General features: G+C 40.0%; 1 protein-coding gene across 3 annotated transcripts in view; it reads right to left on the reverse strand.

The window, feature by feature from the left end:
* The window catches only part of CNTN3 (contactin 3), a 100,312-nt gene that overhangs the window by 46,124 nt on the left and 29,165 nt on the right, over positions 1 to 25,023 (reverse strand). For all 3 annotated transcript variants that reach the window (XM_083795493.1, XM_083795494.1, XM_083795495.1), the window contains exon 3: positions 3,127 to 3,222. In XM_083795493.1, the coding sequence (XP_083651619.1) occupies positions 3,127 to 3,222 (96 nt within the window). The remainder of the gene's footprint in view (positions 1 to 3,126; positions 3,223 to 25,023) is intronic.

Here is a 25,023-nt window from a genome sequence, read left to right on the forward strand (position 1 = left end):
GCCTTCTCCAAAGATTCTGTGATTCTGTAATAAAAACCACCTCAAACGAGTAACATCTTCTGAAATCCAAAATCATTGTTAAATTAGTAAAATTGACTGTATTAAACTAATAGAAAACATAATATTAAGACAATAGAAATCATAATGCCTGAAGTCAAAACTACATGATAATCAACACACACGTAGAATAGCATTAATAGGTAATACCCTAAAGGAACTTCCAGATTTGCTTTACTCGGGGCTTTGTCAGTCCTTAGATACCGAATTTGGAACAAAATCAATAGTAGAGAAAAATCATTTTTAGATCTCCATATGCCTAGCCTTTTCAATTCTTGGCAGAATGGAAAAAATTAGCATTTCATGATTTTTTTTAAACCTGCTGCACGTTATTATATAAAATTTAATAATAGATACATTGAGATGTTTGCTACATCAGCACTCCTTGAAAACCATCAAAGACATACCAGTCACACGTTAGAAAGTCAAAACAGCTGTATAGAGTTCAGTAGAATTTAATGATGATAACAATTGAGAAAGACAGCCGTAGATCTACATAAATCAATTTTAGATGTCATATTACCTTTCAAATATGTGGGGGTCATGACTTGTGAAAAAAAAGTCTTTTAGCAGGTTCCCTCTGACAGAATTAAAAGTATATACATAAATATTGTCGTATCTGGAGAACAATGACCAATGAACACCTTAATTATCCAAAAATCGCTGTTCAACTAGAATGCAACTTAACACAAGGATAAGAAAAAAAGCACTTAAATTATTAAAACTTTTTACTTCAGTTTTACTTAGAAGTCCCAAACCAAGAGCAACAGACATCTCCATTCAGTTAGAGCTGTAACACACACACAAACACAAAAAACCACCATAAAGATGGGGAACATCTTCACAAAGTCAGTCATTCACTCCATCTCCCATTCAGTAAATCTCAAACAAGACTGCTAAAACAAGGAATGATAAAAAGGGAAAATGCACTAACTCTTAAGAAAATATTGGAGTGGTTTGTAATGCAGCTTACATTTAACCACAGAACTATAGAACGGATTGGTGCACTCAGCTGGAAGCATTGAACACCCTTTTCCTCTCCCCACACACTAACAGCAAGTTAAATAGAATTTCATTGTTGGTTAAAATAGTAGATGTCCACACCCTCATGGAATTGCAAAAGTACTGTTAATTGCATGAATAATTTGCTCCCCATTGAAATGGATATTCTTATTACTTACATCGATATCTGTAGCTAAGATAAGCCAAAAAATATGCCAAACTGTAGAAGGGAAACAATTTCATTTTTCCATACTACAAACTGCTGTTTCTTCTGGGATGAACATTGGTTTATACTGTATATGTTTATGTTGTATATAGAGGAATAATCACAATTTAATCAAATCTCTTCTCAAAAGCTTCTTAAACCCAAGTGCAAATCCCCATCAAGCTAACAAGAACTTAGAAATTGTGAGAGGCAGCAAAATATACAAGAACAATATTTTGGAGGCTAAAGGGAGAGAGAAAACAAGGTACTTGAGAAGGTTTTCAGAATTAGTATTGTACAGAATTTGTGCACTTATTTGATAGCTTGGTACAACAAATACAGAATCAAATAATAATAAATAATAGTAATGATCAGCCTACAGATGTGGAAAGGGCTGAACAGCCATCAGAACCCCAAATAGCTCAGGTCAACTGTTTCTAAACTATCCCAGACAGATTAACTCATTCTTAAAAACAACAAACAAAACCATCTATGCTCCCCCCCCAAACACACAAAGAATTTCAGTGAAGAAGGATTTCTTCCACGCCTCCAGAAAACTTCAATGGTTAATGCTCCAATTCACGCACACAAACCTGAGGATTCTCAATTCTATTCGATAATTCATGGAGCAATTTTTTACACATAACACCGTTAGTGTGGGGGGTGTCAATCAAATCCCATCTGCTGACTGTGAAGGAAATCCTCACCTCTCCCACCTGTTGATTTGAATCTCGGCTCTGAGCAACGTGAGCATGTTTTGCACTGCCTCCTCTTTAACACCTCAAACGTTCATAGTGCAGAGCTGTAGTTAGTTACGTGGCCACCTCTGCACGCACACACGCATGGCATGCGAGCGTGGGAATGGTTGGGGTGATTCAGGCTCTGGACTGCACATAGAAGCAAAATTTAATCATTCTAATTCTTACAGATAGAGAGGGGAATGACCCATTTTCTCAGCAGCTAAGAGACAAAGCTGTTGTAAGGCCATAAAGATGATTTAAGAGTACATATTGGTTTGGAGAGAGAAAAATTCTGCAAGCTCAGACGGTTGTAAAATTGCCACTTTATGGCTGTGTCTGCTCTGCCAAATTTAAGAGGCCACAATACCTGTATTATTGTATTCACAATGTTTAGCTTATATTACTGGGTCTTTGCAATCAAGTCTAATGTTTAATGTCACAGAGCTTCAATAATGAGACTCTTTATCAATAAAAAACCAAAGAAGACAACAACAAAAAACAAAAATAGTTATTTCCAAATATTACAGGAGGCTCAATAATAATTAGTTGAAAACTGAAGACAGATAAAAGATAAAACGTCCTTGCAACTTCTGGTTCCCAAAGAATCCATATAACTGGTTTTCTCTTCCCCCTCGAGACGGCAATATTTTAATTATATCAGCATCATTGCATTACGCTACAAAATGCCTTAGTTTCAAGAAAACATGCGCATACTAGAATAACAACAGACAAGAACCAAATCTTTGCAACTGTCTGGCCATAGAGAAAACTAGATTCACTGAGGCTCGGCAATTGTAAAATTGGGTAGAATTTAACTCCAGAAAAGACTCAGTTAATTACTGGAAATATCATAAAGATCGGACATGGTAAATGCACAGTAATTGCTGCGGACAGAAAGACATTTCAAGATAAAAGTAAATTCTCCTGGGTGCTGCCCTCCCACTTCTTCTCCACTAGCTTTGGGGTTTGTTTTCTTTCTGTTTGCATTTACTTCAGGAAAGCTGGTTTCACTCTCGCTCTCCCTGACGGAACTCCCTGCCAGGTTTCCGTAGTGGCACAGAGACATTTCCCCGTCCCGACAACCGGCCCCGGTGGAAGCAGAAAGCCGTGGGTGCCCCTTACCTCCCGCGCGAGGCGGCGTGCCGCACAGCAGCACGACTCCCTGCCCCTCTCGCACCGACACCGCGCTCCTCATCTTCGTCCGGGAGCTCTCGGGATCTGTTTTTGAAAAAAAAGATGAGCTGGATGTTAGGAGACAGAAAGGCAAAGTACACAGGGTTTCACGTTCTCTAGCTCTTGGTATCAAGTCTCGGGATGCCAAGAGGTTCGGTGATTTCAGCGGCTCACGGCAGAAGAAATGGCTGTTCCACACAAGCGAGGATGACAGAATTGGGACTGAAGTGAAATAATTTACAAGAACATAATGGACAGATCCTATGGGTAACTTTGTTCTTACGCTAGGCTTACGCCACCCTAATTATGCTAATTAAAAAGGAGTCATAAAAACAGGTCTTCAAGCCACTGTTTCTTCTGAAATGAAGGCTCTGATGAAAATAGCATCACAATCCTACTGAGCTCCTCTAACCAACTGTATGTTAACGTTAATAACGCAGCTATAGGGAAGAAGGATGCATGTCTTTAAACAGAAAAAAAAACCCTCAACCACCTCCCCGCGGGCAGCATTGCCAAGCTAATCCTTTGCAGCACGGCTAAGGCAAGCGCCTTGCTCCTCAGCGTCCTGACCCAGCGCCCGGCCTGGTTTCAGGTCTCCTGGGATCGTTTTAAGCCGTATAAGAGGGGAAACAATTGCTGCTGGCTATGCACAAATGCAAAATTGTAGAGCAGCGTGATTTGTTACAACTTTAGCTTTCACTCTAAACTTATGACTCGAGATCCAAAAAAGTATGACCTCATTATAACCCTGAATTAAGCTGGATATAACCATCAATACACACTGACAGTGAGGTTCTACCCTAAGAGAGACTTTTCCCCGAATAATCTCATAATAAAGCCAAACAGAACACAATTCAAACAGCAGTAAGTCAGCTAGTAACCTAAAACAAAGTTTTGTCTATAACTTTGTAAAGGATATTAATACATACAGATGCTCAAAAACCGCGAGGTGTCCTTAAAATAAGTCTGGCTTTATAACAAAGCATAACAGCAGTGAATTGACCAGCAATAGCCATTTCCCAAAACGTAATATTTTTTAATATTGAAAAGCAACAGCTGCTACAGCCAGCACACAGTGATTAGAATTTCAATGCTTCATTAAAAAAAAAATACATTTATTGTCACAATAAGATACTGTTCTGCTATTCTCTGTTACTGAACATAGGAGGGTTTCTTAAAAGGGCTGCTTTCAGCTTTCCAGCCGAATTTATCTGCAAATACATCTCAAGGACCAATGTCTTCTCTCACATAATAAGTTTGGGTCCTTCAGCTGGACGTGTTTTGGAGTTCGCAAACAATCACAACTGAAGTGATTTCTCTAAGAGATCAAAATAGTCTGCCCCACAATTTGTTTCAGGCCTGGTAAGCATCCTTCTCTTCCCTCCATCACGATATAAACTCCATAGCCCTCCTGAACGATTGCACCGTGTCATGAAGTGGGGAACAAAGAGCACCCCCAGTACCTACATCCCTGCTGGGCAGCAAAAGGATGGCTACGAAAGCCCATGCTGGGTTGTGGAGCACCAACCAGAACGGGTAAAGATTTCCAATGACACCTTCACTTGCAACCTTGAGACTTTTCCCTATGTGGATGATAGACCTTTGTTTGCTGGCATACCCCAGAGCAGGAGAGACACGCTACTCATTTGGACAAAACCAGCTATGCAATTTGGATTTTAAAACTCACAAGTATATGTAATTAATGCATAAAATGAACAGACTGGATTTTACCCCCTTACAACACAACCGCTGCAAGTCATAAATCTTACGTATTACTTCTGTAATTAATATGAACTAGTTTATCGCTACCTTCTGAGTGTGTACATTCATTTATTGCAAATGTAGCTCTTTAGAAACACAGCTGTCTCTGCGCCCAACGAGCCGTACGGGCACCACGGGACTAGGCTGGAGCAAGTGGGAAGGGAGCGACCTGGGGAACGCGTGCTCCAACGGGCATGTTATGACCCCGCAGGCATCCTGCTGCGACCCGGTCTGATCTGCTGCAAGTTTGGGCTGCAGCAGTTACTCATCATTGACTGCAGGTGAAGCCTGCTGTCACGGGGGAACAGTTTTTTTGGGAAACATGGGGCAAGCAGAATCCGTCAAGAAAACAAAGAATATGAGCCCTATTACAATGAAAGAATGATTTTTCGTTAATTAGCAGGAAGTTCTCCACCGCACCTTGCAGAGTGCTTGAATTACCAGACTAATCAGACAGCTGCAGAAATATCATCACTTAATTCATTTAGATACCTTCGTGATCACCAGCATTGGCTGCTGGCACTTCAAAAATAATTATAAATTACCACAGAAAATAGCTCCAACATCCTCTATTAGTATTATGCAATGAAGTCCAAACCTCTGACCTTGGAAAGTGTTCCTTGCTTATATACAAGATTCTGGTCTCATTTTCAGGGGTCTCTGTAGCATATTCAAAATATTATAAAGGTCAAAGCCAGACTTGCTCTGTGGAAGATACATATCTATATATGTTTTTAAATAAAGCCAGTATCCCTGAAGCAGTAACACGAGGGAGTAGTGCTGTGTCTTCTTACAAAACCAATTGCGATTGAATGAAATCATTGGCAAGGAATATTAAGTTCCCAGAAAACTGATGGGGGTAAATAAACTACTGTAAAATATAGGAAAATAATGGAAAAGATTTTCTTTTACAGTTTGATTTGTTTCTCTGAAATCATGGGCTCTTAGTCCACAAATGTCTTAATAGGTCAAACACAACTGGAAACAAGGAATGAAGGTAAAAACGGGACAGAGGATGGCTTTGGGAAGTGGCGAGTCACAACACAACTTGCTTTTCAGCATGTTTCTGTGCAGTGATATGCAAGACGAGGGAAGGCTCAGAGCAGGCCCCTGCCTCCTCCTTCAGAAGCAGTGATGGCCGTGTCTTGTGTCACCTCTGGACAAGGAACTCCTGGCTGGAGGAGTGCCCCTGGAGGCGCTGATCATCCAGTATTTACTGACCAAAAAGGGGGGAGAAGGGGTGTTTGCTTTGCTTCGTCTCCTATCTGACCTCCCTTCTCCTCTCCCCTCCCGTGATTTTCTGTTGCATCCCAACACCACATGGGCTGACAAGAGCCCACTCTCCTGTATCCAGCAAAAGCCCGATACAGGTCTGTCTGCATTTTATCCATTCCTATTTATTGATAGATGAATGTTCTTATTCATCACTCGATTTTTACAAAGGTTTTTATTTATTTCCTCAAGCTGGACATTGAAATAAAGTGTTTTAATTAGCTTCGCTTGCCTATATCTTTTTCTTCTTCCTTGCATTTATTTTGTCCCACTTATTTCCTTTCATCTGAGATGTTATCATTCCAGTAGGAAACAAGCAGCTTTATGATGTAACTTGGCCAGGTAAAGTCTCTAATCTTAACTCTGAAAATAGTTTAGTAAAAGTGTTACAAAAATCTGACTATACAGGAAAAATATTCAACTTAAAACTAATCTAGAACACTGTAACTTGAAAAGTAGATGTTTTTATTGCCTTTTTATACTTTGACATTTAGAATAAAGCTTAAAGTTTGCAACTGAGACATTTTGGATTCCTGAAACAGCATTGTCTTCTCCCTTCCCATGCTAATTCCTACATTTGCCTCATTGCTTTAAGTACATGAAGTTGCATCAACTGAAATACACAGACCACTGCAATAGAATGGAGCAAAAAAAAAAGGTGTAGTTCAGGTTTATTGGAAAGTCTTTTCTTCTCTTTAGGCAGCACAATCAAATGCGTTCTTGTTCATATAAACAGCAAGGATATGGAACCTTGATATCCCATTGGTTTCTCTCCTTCCACTTAAATCAGGTTTCAAGCCTTAAGCATGATGCTAGGAGATTTCAGAAATATGGAGCAAAAGTAACACAAGTACCATTTATACTGTTACTACCCTGGAATAAAAAGTTCATCGATACCTGTCATAATTAAAAGATGGGGTATTTAAAATTAGGAGTGGCAGAGCATACAGAACCTGAAGCATGTTGTAGAAGGGAAAATGTGTTCACCTGCTGTCAACAGGTAAGAAAGAATAAAAAAAGTGACGCCCTGGAGATGAGCAGGATTTCCACCAGGTTTCCAACTCCATGTCGTCCAGAAGCAACCAGACATCTAATCACATTTAGATCGATTGATATTTATTGTCAACACAGGTTTATTAGCAATTCTACTATGTTTTGATAACTGCAGAAAAATGGTTCATGCGCTACAAACAGAAGTGTCCCCTGACAGACAGAAAAAAATATTTATTCCATTATTTCATTAGGCTCATTCTTCAATGCAGCAGAACTTGTTAAATATATTTTATGTATAATTTTGTACTGGTATGATGTTCAAGTACCTCAAATGAGCCAGACATCCAAAACTTAACTGTTTCCTTCAGTATATAATCCTAAAGTAGGGACTTTGTTCATGTCAGCACATAATTAAGTACTAATTCACAACTAGGTCAGCTTTGTACAAGTCACATTATTTAAAAAGAAATGAAATACCGGTCTCTCAGCTCTCAAGAATAACAGCCTAAGCACATTGTAATAGCTACGTTGGTAGTGACAGCTTTTGGAGAAAATAAGACAAATCTGTTTCTTTTTTGAAAGTGCTTTCCCACCACCTACATTGCTTACGCACACAGACATTCCCTGCTACTCTATATCCCAAGCTTGGCTCTACCAAGGCATTTCCATGACCATGTATTTTATACCTCGAGACAGATGCTAGCAACTCAATGTATACTTGACATAATTTTAAGCTCCGTAAAAATACTTCTATCTGTTTAGGAAAGGAGTTGGGGATATATGGTTGGTTAGCCAGAGCGCACTGCCTGCAGACCTACTGCACAGGGAACAAGCGCAGTAGAGCTGCACGGGGAGAAAGCTGGTCCTTCTGCTGCCTTCACTGGGTTTTGGGTCAAACCTGTAAGAATAATGTGGGGAGGAGGGAAAGAGAACAAAAATGATCTCTATAATCGTCAATTATTTTTGGGAGGTGGAAAAAGAAGAAAAACGTTAACAGCACGAAACTGAACGCTGCTGAAAGCGTGCAGAAACTGTGTGCTTTGTCACTGGAGAAGAAATTTGCTGCCTACCGGAGAACTATCTCCATGGTTTCATTTTTGTCATGCTGGTATTACAGGGAAATCATATAATGTCACAGCAGCCTCTACAAAATCTCTTAATGCCACGACACATTGCTGAACTTTCATTTTATAGAGCATTTATCTGTAGGAAGGTAACTGTACAATGGGTTACGTATATACAGAAATATTCATCAAGCCTCATTTTAGTATGAGAGGAGCAGCTCCCCCATGACTGGCGTACTTCCACGGCACAGGAGCAGACAGGGCACCAGAGCATCGCTCATTTGAATATTGGAGCTCAGTATCTCATATCAGCAGAAATATTGCTAATAAAATGCAGCAAACTTATCCACAGAGCGGGTGGGACAGGGACGAGGACCTGCAGGTTGTGTCTGTTGTGTGCAACCGGTGTCTGACAGCAAGTCATGCACGATGAGCGGGCTCTAACAGCAGCAGCTCTCAGCAGCGAACTTATTTACAGAACACTCACCCCCTTCAGCTCCACTTAATCACTTGGGGTACAACAAAAAGATGCAACAGGAAACAAACACGGTTACACCAATTAAGTGAGAATCATAAAGCAAAGTCTCTGTTATAAAAACTCACATGAAAACCTAAAAACACATAGGCACAGATACATCAAAGTGGATATGAAATTCCAGGGTACAAGAAGGCGGAAGAGACTGCAGAAATAAGCGAGAAAAAAGGGAAGGAAGAGAGATGAGATAGGTTTGTGGGCTGCGTGGAACAGAAGGAAGAGATCAGAGATAGCAGAGAAAAGGAGCAGTAGGGAAACATCAATAGCATAGAAGTTGAGTCAACATCTATCTGATGAGCAGATTCTTTTTTTTTTTTTTTTAAGGCATTTTGCATTGGCAAAAATACACCGAAAAGAACTGGAAAAAAACAACACTGCAAGTAAAATGCATGTTTTTAAGGAAAAGCATTCCCCAGTACTTCCAAAAATATACCTTCTCAAAATCCAAATTATCTGGGAATTATCCCTTTACTTAAATACAGCACTGAACAAAGCAACTCAAGCAATTTAAGAAATATCTCAGGAGGGTACAATGTTTGCTCAAGCAAATTATCTCACATCCGAGTTCTCACACGAAACAATTTTGTCCCCCCAAAGCCTTCCTAGAAGCAGCTCTATGAACATCCTGACAGTCTCTAAAGCACCTCTATCATTAACTACCCGTGGCCACAAAGCGGTTTAGGTTTAGTGTTGAACTATCAGGCTATTCACATTGTTGTTGAAGAATTATAGTTGTGTGCTACGTATATTGTAATAGCTAAACAGATGGCTAAATGCACTGCCAGATCTAGGTTTAATTACCTGAAGGTTTGTTTGTTTATGTAAGCAGCAGTATTTTGACTTTCCTCAAAATATAAATAAAAGACATCTTGTGACACTTCATTTTTTTTTCTCTTTTTAAGTACTGAGAACATGTTGATACATCATGATTTTTTTAGTTATTATTTTGGCACTGGCTTCACTCCTTTATCTTTCTACAGATTACAGCCTTCCTCAGAGAAATGGACATTCTCCAACAAACAGCACTGAGCAGAGCTGGGTTGTCACCCCTATTACCAGGACATGGGTAACCAAAATCTGTCCTTTCCCCACCTCACTCAGTGCAGAGCACCTGGCAGAAAGCCTCAAGGCTCTGATTAGAGCCATGTGGACTATAACAGATGTAATGATGACAAATAACAGATACGGCAGATGAGTAAGTGTCCTATCAACAGATGTCATACCACAGCTGTTTTCACACCTAAAAACGCACTGACTTGTCTGCGTAAAAACCTAATATCCACAGACCTTCAAAATATTTATAGTTCTCATCTCAAAATACGGGTAGTACCTGGCTTAAGCAAAACAATATGAAACGCACGAGCTGATACAGAGCTGCAGGAATACCGAGGATGCACCCAGAAAGCTGCTAGGAGCAGCTACCTCCCACACAGCTAATTAAAAGCACATCCCCTGGAGGGAAGCGTGGTGTCCTTACGGGACTGCTCCAGATTTACAGAACAAACCTCCAGCCTTAGGAGTCTGCAGACAGCGTCTTTGAGGATCAGATTCTCCAAAGGTAAAAAATCTCAACAGCTCTCCAACCCCGAGACACGCATTTCTTGCTGTGATTAAAACGCTGAAGTAGCTTCATCTGTTTGTTCCTGTCTCTCCAACACCCGCTTCTCAGCTAGCAGGCACTTGCAAGGGAACATGCACCTGTGGGTGAACTACACCACTGTACTTAGTCTTTTGCTGGGGAAAAAAAAAAAGCAAACCTTAACCCATGACTTGCCCTGGCAACACGGCAACATCACCTATGCCATTTTCTTTTCCTGAAGCTCTTGGATTTCACCTCTAGCTCCAGCTGCTGCTCTGTATTTTTAACTTGAGCTGTTGAGGATCTCAGGAAGCTCATGGATGGTTATTCAGCTGTCACCCGACCTGGGTTGTGTTCTCCTTGACAGAAACATAGGACTGTGCATCTTCCAAATCAGTGTGGTCTGCCTGGAAAGCTGACAAGGATGGCGACATTTCAGTCCTGCCCAACAGGCTTCCTCAAGGACACAGAATGCTGCCCAACAGAAAAAGCAACGTGAATTTAACGCTTCTTTGGCAGCCTCAGTTTCCACCCAATGTGAAGGTGAACACGTGCCAGGCTGTCCAAACCCAGCTGTAACCATCACGAGAGGGAGATGAAGCCCAGGCCACCCCTCCAGTCTGCGCGAAACCAAACAGCCCAGCCCAGCCAGGCATGTGGACTCTTGCTAAGCCATGATCAATCACAATTTTAGCTGAGACCCCACTCAGGGGAGGGGAAGATATGGGAAGGGATTTTCCCTTCTGTACCTACGGTACGGTAGGAGGGACACGCTGCAGGTACCTCAACCCTCAGCTCCTCTGAGAAGCTCCAGGGAGCAGGACGTGACTGAGGTGATGCTTATAAGCAGCAAAAACAAAGACCAAGAGTAAACCCTACCAGAACAGCCCAAACCATCTCAAGGTGATCTGGTCTCATTTTGGAGCCACTCAGAACAGCGAGTTAATTATTTGTAACAGCCTCCTGCTATTAGAGCAGCCACTTCCTTATCTTATCTGGAAACCTCTCCCTTCCTCAAGTGCTGCTGAGCGCATTTAATTAGTTTTCGAGAGCCTGAATGTTCACTGGAAGATGTCAAACTATTTTGCACCTAAGGCATGCTGCAGCAGGGTCTGAATACATGGCAGCTCGTGCTGGGCAGTGACTCCACGTTCCTGGTGGGCCATTTAGGAGAGCCTGATGAGCAGACAGCCTTGCAGTTGCTTTAACACACACAGCGAGACTTATTTACACGTGCTGCAACAGCCCTACTTAGCTCAGCTGAAATATGTTTTCGCTGTAAGCAACTTTCTTACACTTGTACCCTCCCATCAACGGACTCACAGCAGTCAATAAAAGAAATCATTCAGACCGGAGTGAGCGCATACCACGGCAGTAACCAAACGGCACCTGGCGAGGCCAGCACGGGCTTTGCAACAGCTGGCAGCTGCACGCTGCCTGCCTGCCTTGCGAGTGGTTGCACAAGGGTGTCCGATGCAGTCATTTCGGTTGTAGGACCACATCCAAAGGCCTAAGGCTGGTGCCAGATAAACTGAAGTGATAATTAAAACTCTGGACAGACCAGAAGCGGTAGTGAGTTATCTACCTGCCTGATAATGGCTTAATATTGAGTTAAGTTGTATTGCAATATCCAGGAGATCAAACAGATCATCCAACAGTTCCTGCTGCTCCTTCATCTTTGAAGGACAGCAATATCCTATCGCACAGCTTATTCTCTCAAATCTAAGTGCTGTAAGCACTGCCTTTTATCCTACCACAGAGCTGCTCAGTTCCTACCCTCTACACAATTACCTGCTAGCCAGCCTGCATGGAACTGAAGACAAGATCTGCTGACTGCTATTAAAGCCAAAATTTCATTTGCTTTGTCACATCTACTTCCGCATCTCATATTCTCCACAAAACCCAAATGGACTTTTTGGTGTGTGCATCCAGGGCATTAGTCTGGTTACAAAACCTCTTTCAGTATTTATTATATCTGGGTCAGAGAAATGGTTCAGATATATTTAAAAATCGAACAGTTTAATCCCCATGTGGATAACAAATCCCATGTTTGGATTCACAAGAGCATGAACAATGATTCTTAAACAATTAAAGAAATAAACAGACAATAAAACGACATTTGGTCTTGCTCAAAATGAACTGGTATTTGATACTCCGCTGTCCAGAGGAAGAACAGGAGAACCTTACGAGCATGACTTAGAATAAATTAAATTCATTACACAAAGCAATGTTTTGTGAGAAGAATTCACTCTAACTTCATTGACTTTGACACTTTATATAGTGACAAATGCAATTCAGGGTGTATGGCAGGCAAGTACCATGCTGTGCTCAAGTGTCGTGCTTTCAATCAAACCCACTTGCAATGCACAGCAGTGCCTCTCCAGCTTCTAGACCTACAGCTCCTTCTCACTGACACTGGGATGTGAAAAGAAATGGATTTTACCCTTGGAATGGGAGTTCAGAACAGCGTTCGGGTCCCACAGTTCAGACACAAAGCTCAGAACTGGAATCTGCAGACAAATTTATCAATAGTGAAGGATTTACTGTGAGGAGTAAAGGTTTCTAAAAAGAAACGAGATAGTAATTCCAGTGAATCCCCAGCAGAAAAACTAGAAGTAAAACAAACAGGATGGCTAAGACATAACTGGCTTAAAGAGAGGTCATAATTTCTTTTAAGTGGAAGTGAACAAAGGAATTATACAGAAAGTTGAAAGGGTAAATAAAATAATAGCATGTGCTATTAAGAGGTGAAGTCCTGAAATACCAGAACTAAGGAGGAAGGTGGCAGATTGCTAACCAAAGAAGCTAAGCATTCGAAAAAATTCTTCTGGAAATAACATTAAATACAGACAGGAAATTTAGAAATATTTAAGAAATGAGATTTTTCAAAAACAGCTGAATACTTTGCTCCCATTTTCAAAGAGGAGAAATGCCAAGCAGTGTGAACAACTGATAAGGAAGTGCAAAGCTCCACTGTTAACATCAAATATTAATAATCTGAAGCACTGCATCATACACATCTCTGGTACTCAGGGAGTGAGAAAGGAAGCCTCCTGGCAAATCATGAATAAGAGTTCAGAGAAGAGAACAGATGAGAAGCAGCAGCACTGCAGAACCAGCTTCTAAGACAAGAAACTCAATAAATTACTGACTCATTTGACTGTTTAACTTCATTACTGGATAAAATATTAGAACAAAGTAGAAGTAATTAATATAAAAACACTAGGAAAATGCAAATCATTAGATGTGATGTTACAAGGATGCAACACGCAAGGTTGCCTTCTTACATGGTGGAGCTTAGAGTAGACGTCCACAGATCCAGTTTCAACACATCATCTACGAACTGATTTTCTCCAACAGCTCTGCAATCCCAATGCAGCAGGAATCCAGCACGCTGCTGTACAACACCTTCCTCTGGAGTAGCTGTGGATGAATGTAGAAAAGCACCGAGAAGCTACATGGCTTTGAATACAAAAGTGTACCAGATTGTTCCAAGCTTTGGTACAAAGGAGGTGCTCCCAAGGCCTGCAAAGTACTAACATAACTCAAAAATTAATATGAAGATGAGTTTTTTTTTTTTGAAGTGGCTCCGCTTGTAAATGCACCAATGTCTATGAACAAAACACTGATTTACCTGAAGTTAGTTCCGCACAACACTAACATTTGAATATTGTTTAGCTGTTTTTGTGTAAGGCGATTTTGACTTGCTTATTTCCACGGCAAGTGGTGTCAGGAAAATAAATAAATATTTACACATCCGTACAACCTTTTCATAAAAAGCTAAAAAAAATAAACGTGCCAAGGAAACAAGTGAAGGTATTCGAAATTCAAGTGCTAAAGAGGCCTTCTACCCAACTGGTGAGTTCATCTTTCAACTTCACTTCATCCCCTAAAACCTAGTGCAAACAGATCGTTCTTCTTTGCTCTTCTCACAGCAACAAGTGAAAAAAAGAAAATGCAGGGATCATTTGAGCACGTTAACCTCCTTGGAAGAGAAGGGAATGAGACGAACCTTTAGAGAACTGCATTCCGTCTGCCTCTGCAGTAATGGCATTACACTTGAATGAAGGCAAAATTATGTGGAAGACTCTTAGTTTACTGAAGGGTCAAAGAGATGACAGCTGTGGCAGGCTGCAGTAAACCTTTAATATGCCATGATGTACCGATGTGCACATCCTTCAGTGGATGAATAAATGTGGCTGAACAAGGGATTACACCTGAACAAGCAACTGCATAGATTAATACATTCAGTACCAGACTATTCGACAACAGAAGCTGGGGAAGCAGAGAAAAAGCTGTCCACAAATACTTCTTTATTCTTCTGCGATTCTGTTTATGAAAACAAATACAATCCCAGTGCTATGGAAGCAAATTTAATAGATTGAGACATATACATACAGAGAAACCCCCGAAAACACAGTGGGGCCTCAAATCTTTTTGCTGGTATCTGAGCAGAATCTTAAGTGACAGATGCTCGACGTGCAGATTCATCTCCGGTGTAAGCCAAATTGCTCTGTGTAGGGTGGTGTAATCCTCAGAAGTATATTGTTAACTACAATTTAATAAAAAGCCGAGGGCTGAAAAAATACAGTTTCATAAAAAAGAATGAAGATCTCTCACTGCACAGGGCTGAGAGAGGCAATAAGAAGAAAATAAAAAACAGGTACTGCTTCTCTTCTCATAAGTATGGAGAATTTCCATGGCCATAAAGTCACACTCCCCACAACTCACTCTCTGTAAATTATGTAAATATATTATCGATAGGAGATAAAGACACAAGCAATGCAGTGTAATAGGGATACTTCTGCAAGTTCCATCACTTCGGTATTAAAACATCTCCTTTGCTTAGCCAGTAGCTGTACTGACAATAAACCTCGGGAGGCGAACTGGGCAGGTTGGCAGCAAATCAGAGCCCTCAACAACTGCACTTCAAGTCAGAAGATCCCAAGCAAAGACATGTACAAGGTATTCTCAATCCCTCTTAATCCTGACATTTGATGTGTTGCAACCATGGGTTGCTTGAAGTTAAAATTTAATGTATATTTATATATTCATTTAGGGTTGGTGGAATCTGGTAGATTGTGTGTATAGCTAAGACAGCTGCACTCATTACACACAATTTTAGCAACACTTTTTTTCTCCTCTATGTGAGATCTTGTTGCTGTAAAATGTGTGCAGGACACTTAAATATTATTTCTTTCTGGAGTATTAATTGCAGTTTGAGGAAACTCCAACCGTTTGGTTAGTCAAAAAGGGTGAATGAAGTATGACAGAGGCAACAGAGACGTGTTTATAGACTGAAACATTTTTAGTGTTTGATTTTCTGTGGTTTTACAACTTAGTTGAAAGATCGAAGCATTAAATTCCTACTGAACATTCCCATCAACTTCAATGGGCTTTATACCGTGCCCTTAATATGGTATTAATGCAATTTAGATGTTTTTAAACATTATCTTAATATTATCTGTAGTGTGCTACACGAGCTTACAAGACCCCATTAGGATAACCCTGACAAACAAAACAAGGGATGAAATGTTTTCCCTAGTGATGATTCTTTGATTTTTCAGTGCATGTAAGCTGTTTTCCAAAGAAGCTATAATGCAGAGATTTAAGAACAGTCCCAAAGTACAAAAATTCTAAGGAAAGTCACCATTCTTAACTGAAAAAAATAAATAAAAAAATCATTATCTGCCAGAATTAAAATGGGAACACTTTTTGTATAGAGCTTTCCCTGGGGGCAAATAATGCCTAAATCATTAGTCTCTTGTAAAACTTCTATTCAGAAGTTTTCTGACATTTTCTTCTCAATTTAGACAAAGTATAGCAGGGTGGGGCCCTCCTCACCTCTGCCATCTCATTGCTCAAGGCTGTACACAGCCAGTACATACCTGATGGTAAGCAATGCCAAGTAACTCCACCACGTCCCGGCTCTTTGTGCAGTGGCACCACAGCACTGCCGCTACGGTGCGGGCAGAACCTGGCCAAGGACATCAGCCATCCCACCACCCCTCACAAAAACAAGGCATCAGCTCTTCAAATGTAACACAGAGCAGCAGGATGTGCCCAAAATACAGCTAATGCTATCCATAAAGCAAGCCCACTTTTGCCTCATCCTTTCCTCCGAATCCAAGCTAAAATTTCGGTCAAACTAAAGGGCCACCTCCAGACAAAATTCAGTTTTCACCGTAAAACAAGAACTTCACAGAAATGGTAATCTCCATTCACTTGCAAGAACGGCTGTGGAATTCAATGAAAAAAGATCACAAGTCTTCGTGTTCACAGAAACGCAGCTTTAAATGACATCAGCAGAACCAAGGCTGACAGATAAAGAGATGCAATTAAAGTTCTGAATTGCTTTGTTAAGCCAGGCGCCGTGCCTGCAACTACTGGACACGTGCCCGTGTTTGGGGCTGATTTCACCTGTCGTGGTCTTCAGCTGTGCACCAACAGCTTCTCCGTCCTCTTCAAGGAATCAGCTCAATTGCTTTGCATTGAGAAATATTCTGTCTACTATAAATGATGGTGAAATTCCAGTCTAGATCCAAACTTCATGGTTTGTAGGTTCCTACAGTGTAAAGTGGCAGTTGAAATCAAAGCAATGCACTGCACCCCAGCTTTGCAAAGCAGCCTAGGGAATTTGCTTCTTACTCAAAAAGCCCTGATGAGTAGCAGCGGCACCTGCTTAGCCACTGCATTTCAGTTATGATTTTTTTTTTTTGGCATGAAATAAGTCCAATTTCATAAGCAGCTTCTGGGAGTTTTTGTACATTTAGTTTTGCATTCTCCTCATTCCCCAGTTGTGCCTTGTGGGAAATGAACGTTAAGGGTACTTGCCCTTTTAATAGCATTTTACATCTAATATACAGAAGCTAAACTTCATTGTTAATCATTTTAATAAAACTGTTCAGCGCCACGTTAGCTACATAATTTTCGCAGTGTAAGTTTAGTCTTTTCAAATAAAAAAAATTGTGAAAACTAGAAAAAACATTACTATATGGCCAAGTTTTTAGCTGCATTACATTTTCTATTAACCTTGCAGATCGTCAAGGCCGGACAAAATATAGCTTCCCAATAAAACAGCTGTCGATATCCAAGGCATCAACAGTACCAGAACAGGTCTGTGCAACACACCAGCACAGAAAACGAAGACAATAACCATGTTGTTGTCAGCAGCCATGCTCTCCCATTAGCTTACTGGCCAAAAAGGCTTGCAGGCAGGAGTGATGAACACAAACCATGGACCCCATATAGTACCAAACATCTCCCTGCCCACAGCTTGCTCTTCAGGCATTCCAAAGGACCAAAATCATGGCAAGTTAGGAATTATCTTCACTAAAAATAGCACTTTTCATAGATATAAGGCACTGTTATAGGTCATTGAGTCTCTGTTTTTGGTTGGGGGTACAGGTTGACCTTCAATTTTTTTTAATTTTTTTTTTTTAAGATTTTTTTCCCCAGACAACCTCCTAAAACAGTGCGAAAATTTTAACTCTCATGAGGGAAAAATATATTGAAGATGACAAACAGCTTAATTTTTTAAAAAATATTTATATGTAACACTCTTTCCCTTATTTTCTGTGCCAGAAAAATCTCTCTCCTCACCATACTCCTCTCCTTCACAAGCTATTCATGCGCAAGCTTTGGAAGATAATAGGAGACAAGCAGATTTACATCAAAAAAAAGATAAGGTTGCTATGGGAATAAAATGACAAAAACTGTTACTTAATCCAACATAAAAAGATGACAAATGGAGAGAACTCAAATGGAATTGAAACTGTCACCTCAACTGATAAGGTTATGATCTGTAACGACTGCTTTCTCTCCCTCATTTACTCCATGCTTTTATGTAGATTTCATTTTCTCTTCAAACATTATTTACAGAATAACAATGTAATTCCTATCAAGATTCAAAAAGTCTTAAAAAACCAACAAAAAACGAATTAGAACTAAAAAGTAGTACTTTCCAATATGTTGCTTACTATTGTCATTGTCATTCACTCGTAGACTCAAAGTTGAAATAAGTCCATTCTGCATCAATGCTACAGGTGTAGGACCGGACTGTAGGATGAATCTTTTTATTTTATATATGAAATATATAAAAAGTTGATGCAGACGTGTAGATTTCTGTCTTTAAACTGCAGTCTATGGTCCGCAATAACATTTTGCATAGGTTATTAACTAAATTTCGATCTCGTTTTCCCATAGCTGCAATCAAAGGCTATTCTTACAAATTTTAAAGGCAGAAAGAGCTATCACACCGTCCCCCCTCCCAAGCATTTTTAACACAAAACATCACGACAAGGAATGAGTCTGTCCCATTTTAAAGCTGGCATACAGTCAGAGCACTAGCACGTCTAATGTTGATGCAGGACAAATGTTTCATCACATTCAGTAAGATGTGGTGAAAACGTATTTCCTTTCATTACATATCCGCATAGCTGCCTTGACTCATTAAATAACGTGCCAAATCATCTCCTTACACAGTGAACCTTAAAAATGAGAAACGTGATGAAGCCTTAAAAGGTCCAATTCATGGTCTCTCTACTGATAGATCATCCCTGGCAACATAAAGACCAGAAAGTAATCTGGCATGAACCAGCTGAAAAACTTTTCTTAAACATATGGCAGAGCTTTAAAAGACTGATTCTTATTTGCTCTATAGCTCCTCTTGCTACATAACGGCTTCCGAAAATGGCCAAGCAGCAGATTGGAAGTTCCTCTAAGGTGCCACTGCAAGATTTATGTCAGGGTAATTCACATCACCAGGAATCACATCCTCTGCCTGTTGCTACGACTGCTACCGTCACTATTTGCCTCTTATTTTCAGTATCATTGAAATGTTCTGTACAAAAAGAGTTCCTTACGTTATTATCACATGAAATTACTCCATACCTCCCCTTCTTCGCTAAGGGTTTCTGTTCGCTGGTGGATTAAAATATTAGAAGCTATTTCTAGTGACTGGTTCAAACAAAATGCTTTCTACGCTCAGAAGTTTCTCCACTGGCCCTGAACACTTGACCCTTGAAAGCTCTGTGAAAGGGTAAAGGATAATCGAGCACAAAAACATGCACTGAGGTGTCACGTTAAAATGATGTTCTGCCTTCTCTTCCAAGACAGCGAGCAGCACCGATCTAGAAAAAGGTCCGCTTTCCTGCCAAATGGCATGTGCTTGAAATGTTTTTGACTTTCTTACAAGACTTCTAAAAATTTGACAGGAATGTCATAACTGTTTGTTCCAGGAAGGAAGGAAAAAAAATCTACTACATTAAACAGCCGTACCTTATTATTCTCTTTATAGTTATGGAGATTTGATTCATATTTAGCATCAATAGTTCTGATTATGCTAATCATACAATAATATAGGTGAGCCATTATTTGCTTATATTTTCAGACATGTATAGCAATAAAATTGAGGTTAAGTTCTCTTTACAACCTTATCCTATTTTTTCCCTGAAAACCAAGTGAGAAAATTGTGTTCTGATCCCTGATATACCTTCACTGCTATCTACAGCCTGTATCAGAAAAGTTAAAGGCTTATGTTATCCCATTTGTTATTAAACAAGAAATTAAAGGTTAGTTATACCAAAAAAAATCATGCATTTATCCAAACGGTAGCAGCAAAGCAAGATTACCAAAAATTAAAAGTCTAAATAATTCATTTTTCAGAATGATCATTAAGAAAAAACAAATTTATAGCAGTTTCTTCTGGAAGGTTTTTTTCAGACAAATAATAATAATATTTATTCTCAGTTCTAGTGTATTCCTGAACATCTGCCATCATTCAGCTTTAGATTTCAACCTCAGTGTGCCTCCCCCATTTTTCAGCTGTTATTCACAAATGCTTCAACATCTCCCCCACCTCCCTGACGGTGTCCTCAGCTTCCCAAGGGGCCGATACAGCTTACGTTCAGCACAGTGAATTTCTACCGAAGTCCTCTCTCTTCCCTGATGTCCCCTCCCTAATGTCTTTTACCTTTTTGTTTGCAGAGGAAGGGGTTCCTCCCTCCCCTGGTTTGGTATTTCCACAGCACGACTCGCCTACACATCTCCAGCCTTCATAAAGCAAGGAGCACCACTAGATCTATTTTGCAGGTAAGAAAAAGAAGATTAAAGGTATTACCCAAAACCCCAGGCATCATCTCACAGGATGAGATTACTCATGAATCTCCGTCATCATTTATTCTTCAAACGTTCTAGCCAACGATAGCTACTTCGGGAGGTCGTTTGATCAATAAAGATGCTGAGCAGCCAGCCTAGGATGCTTTTGTCTAGTTCCCTATCAGAAGGTAGAACAACAGGATGGCTCTTCACATCATGAGCGAAAACCCTCTCTTCATTACCTAAACCAGCAAAGGACAGGCAAAACGGCTAAGCTCTCTCAGCTTCTATCTCCTCACCAGCAAGAGGTCTGGCAAGTGAAGTAGGATTACTTTGGTAGCTGCTGCTGGGAGATGGGGAAGAAGAAAGAAGCTGACGTTTTTAGAGAGAAGAAAAAGGGAATCCAAAGCCAAGGATCTCCTATCAGTGGCTTCATTTATTTATTTATTTTAAAATACAAAGAGCCTGAAGGTGTTTCCAACTCGAACCTTGAGTTCATGACTTTCCTACCTACTGCTGCCACGCACAGCTAGATACCACCATTCACATTCAAGAATAAACACTTATTTCAAACAATTTTTTCCTCATTTTCACAGTGTCCAATACTTTGCTGAAAACCAAGAAAATTAGACAAAAATAGGACCGAGGATGTGGGGCCAAAACAGGAACTTGACTGAGACCCTCTGCAGGCGCTCCAGCAAGCAATCACCAGGTCTGCTGCAACAGCTCATAAAGCATCCTTCTGAATCTGGGTTCTCCTCTGACAAAAATATTTCTGCTTTCCTGCCTTTTTAACAGCAGCAATACATCAGTAAGAATATGGAAGGTTTTCATACTTCTTGGAAATATTAAAAAGTACCAATCATGCCTCCCAATTTCATAAGTCCCCTAAACTTAACACTAATAAAAAGGAAAGCAGTGGATCTGATGCATGACATTGCTGAGCCTGAAAGTTTAAATGGAGTTCTTCCCTAAGAATTAGACTGACAAAAAGTGAAACAGAAACAGTAAAAGTGAAAATAATGAAAACACCTAAACTGCCATTAAATCAATTATAACATCATCTAGTTTTAAGTGCAAACAGGCTATTAAATCAGTAACCAGGAGGAAAGCCTTTACACTGTAAAGGGCCAGAACTGGAGCCAGGCTTCGATGTCCAAATGGTTTGTGTGTGTTACACCAGATACTTGATTTTTTTTTTCAGCAGATCACTGTTTTAAGATGCTTGGGAAGGTCATTTCTCAATGCATCTGAGAAATATGATAAATGCTCGAACTGTGCATTTCTAAGACTGGATACACAGAACATTAATCAGCTGTATTTGTCCTAAACAACAAGTTAGAGGATACCAGTAAACCTGCACTCTGATTTTTCTTTTTCTATTTAGACACCTCTAGAAGTTTTCCAGTGGAGTTGTAAACCCACGTATAGCACATCACCACTGCCGAGAGGTTTGTTTTTGCTAACGCTCAGTGGAAAGTGCAGCCTGCCTGACACAGTCATCTTAGTACTTCATATCTTTACTAGTGCAACACAAGTAGTTCTTTGTTGAAAACCCCACGTTTATGGTTTTTAAGCACATTCAAGTGTGCAAGAGAACGGTGCCTGAAGGGACTGAACAGGACAAAAACCTTCCAGCTCCACGGTTACAGTCAAATTAAGCCAAGGATTGTGATGGCTAAAAGGGGGGGGGGTTAATGGCAATTTTTTGCTCTGTTTAGATGAAGTACAATCAAAATAGAGTTAGGATACTATTTGTGGTGACGACTAATTAAAGCTTAGGAGAGAAAGTTAGTGCAGGTGGATTCTACAGGTCTTGTTCTGGACACGCTGATCGAAGTGTGTCCTTTCATCTTCTGAAGAACAAAAATTATATACGTTTACACACACAATTCTCCTTGTTTCATTCCTTTGAACTTTTTTCTTTTTTTTTTTTTCTTTTTTGTAGCCTTCTTTACCACTGAAATATACTTCAAAACTTGTTTTTCCTCTTAATTCTCAGGAGAAACTTTAAATAGATACGTTTTCAGAGAGAACAGACCAGTCAGTTTTAGCAGTATAAAACAGCAAGAAATGATGAGAGAGCAGGAGAATCTAATGCTTGCTCTCCTACCAAGATTGCCGGGAAAGGCTGGGTGAGCAAGTGGGCAGCACAGCTTGTGCCAGCCAAGGCTGATGAAGATGGCACTCCCCTTAGAGCTCACTCCTCGGTGCAGCAGTACAATAAATCACAGTAGGAATTTGAAGCCAAAATTAACAGGAACGGTAAGAAAAGACAGCTGTCACACAAACTGCAGAGAAGCAGTTTGCACACTCATGGGATGGGCGTTTACCTTGTCTGTTTATCTTAGATATTCGCCACTCACTTCTATAGCAATGCATCTCAGTCATTTATCCTTCCCTCACATGGGAAATAAAAAAAAATCCTGCTATCCAGTTTACTAAAAGGTTAAGTGAAATCCAGTTTATTAAAAGATTAAATGAAATCTTCTGGGTCACTTGGGAGGGGTGGGATAATCTATGAGGGTCAGGAAGAGTCATAACGCTCCTGAAATCATTTCACAACCTCACCCCAGACCATCACTTGGTTCAGACTCCAACTGGATGGACCAAATGAACTCCAGAGGTCCCTTCAATCTACACCATTCTGTGAGTCTGTGAACTGCTCTTTTTTTTTGTTGTTTTTTTTTTTAATTGTTGTTTCTGTGTTTTATTGATCTTTCAGCTTGTTCTTCAGAGTCATTTAAGCATTGATAATAAACTGTTTTTTTCAATTTCATAGACTCATGGAATGGCTTAGGTTGGAAGGGAGCCTAAATATCACTAAGTTTCAACCCCCCTGTAATGGGCAGGGAGTTTCTTTCCTGACTAGGTGGATGTTCCCCCTACTTGTTTCAAAACTTGACATGTATGCTTAATGCTGAATAATCACCTTCCTTCTCCCTGCGGTAAACAGGCGAAGACAGCAAGATCATTAGTTATACAGATATAAATATACATCAATAAATAAAAACCCAAAGGCCTTTTTTTTTCCCCCTCTATTAGATACTCTCACATCCTCACTTTGATGAACTGAAGATTCACATAGCATAAACCAAAAGCAATTCAATACAGAACAACTGCAAACTAGGAACTAGTTTGAAATATGTTATCTGTAAGCACAAAGAACATCAAACCTTTAAGATCAGCAACATCTCCATTTCTGGAACTATGATGTTATTTCATAACATTAATTTGCAGGCAAGTCTTAGAAGAACTGTCTTTTCAGTCATAAACTCAACACCAGAAAAAATGTTTCTATAGAAAGCCAAAATATCTCCTAATCTGCCTTGATTGTAGTTTAAAAGTAATATTCTCAAAACTGTTTAACACCTTGTTTCATGTTTACAGAGTGCTCCTGCTAAAATTTGTCTTGAAAAAGACTCAACTACAGGATTCTCCGGTAGATTTTAGAAGTACACTGTTCCAAAGATCTATTCATAATATCGAAGCAATTTAAGCAAAAAGATAATGTTAGAATTAAACACATGCAGTCTCCAGATAGCAAAAGAAATGCACGTCAGGATTGAGACCTTGTGCTGAGCTGAGTGAGACGGGGTAGGCAGCTGGAACTGTTCAATTCAGGCTGTTCAGCAAATTACATCTGGCTCAGCCTCATGTCTCCGTAAGTGCTGACTGTTGCTACAAGCAGCATGGTCAGTGACAGCAATAAAACCACATTAAGTCAGGGATATCAATTATGGGTGCTCAAGGCTTCTAAGCAGCCCTGCTCCATCCAACCATCTGGCTTCTGGCAACATGAAAAATGGCTTTTTTTTTTTTTGCTTGACTTCTTGCCGGTCCTCCAATCTATGAGCTCCGCATTGCTACTCAGAGGACTTTTGGGGAATACCGTAACTGAAGAGAGATGAACGGGAACAGATGCAAAGCAAGGGTGAACAGGGAATGAGGACAGTGTCTTACAGGAGACAGTGCAGTGGCCATCAGAAATTAAATATTCTACTCGTAATTAGCTCAATAATGAGTATTTTTCTATTAGCTCTGACATTAATTTGCAAACTCCATGATACTCAATGCCAACCTGAGATATGTGAATTTATGAATCTGCAGTTAACATTATTGCTTTCATATTGTGTCCCTGTCTGCAGTTACATTTGCATAGAGTCAAACATATTTTTTTTCCTCTCTTCTCTTCCTTTCGAGGAACTCATTTGGTTCATCCGGTGTTAACGTGACTTAACATAAGATACTTTTGCATTCATCTTGAATCCTCAAGACTACCATTCTTCATAAGCAGCAAACACAAAACTTGCTTTCATCTAAGTTGCTTTCAAACATGACTGAAAAGAACTGAGATGACAAAATAAAAATATAAGGAAGATTAAAGGACAAAAGAGTCCTTCAACAGATGGGTGAAAAATCTTTCATCCTGTTCGAAGGAGGTTATGTATGCCTCCACAAGAACCGCTACCAAGGTCAAAGTGATCCGAGTGAAGCTTTGAGGGTGTCAAAGTAGTTCTGCAGATGTTGCAGCTCATACTCAA

Source organism: Anser anser, assembly GCF_964211835.1.
Source record: "Anser anser genome assembly, chromosome: 12".
In the NCBI taxonomy this organism is placed as follows: Eukaryota; Metazoa; Chordata; class Aves; order Anseriformes; family Anatidae; genus Anser; species Anser anser.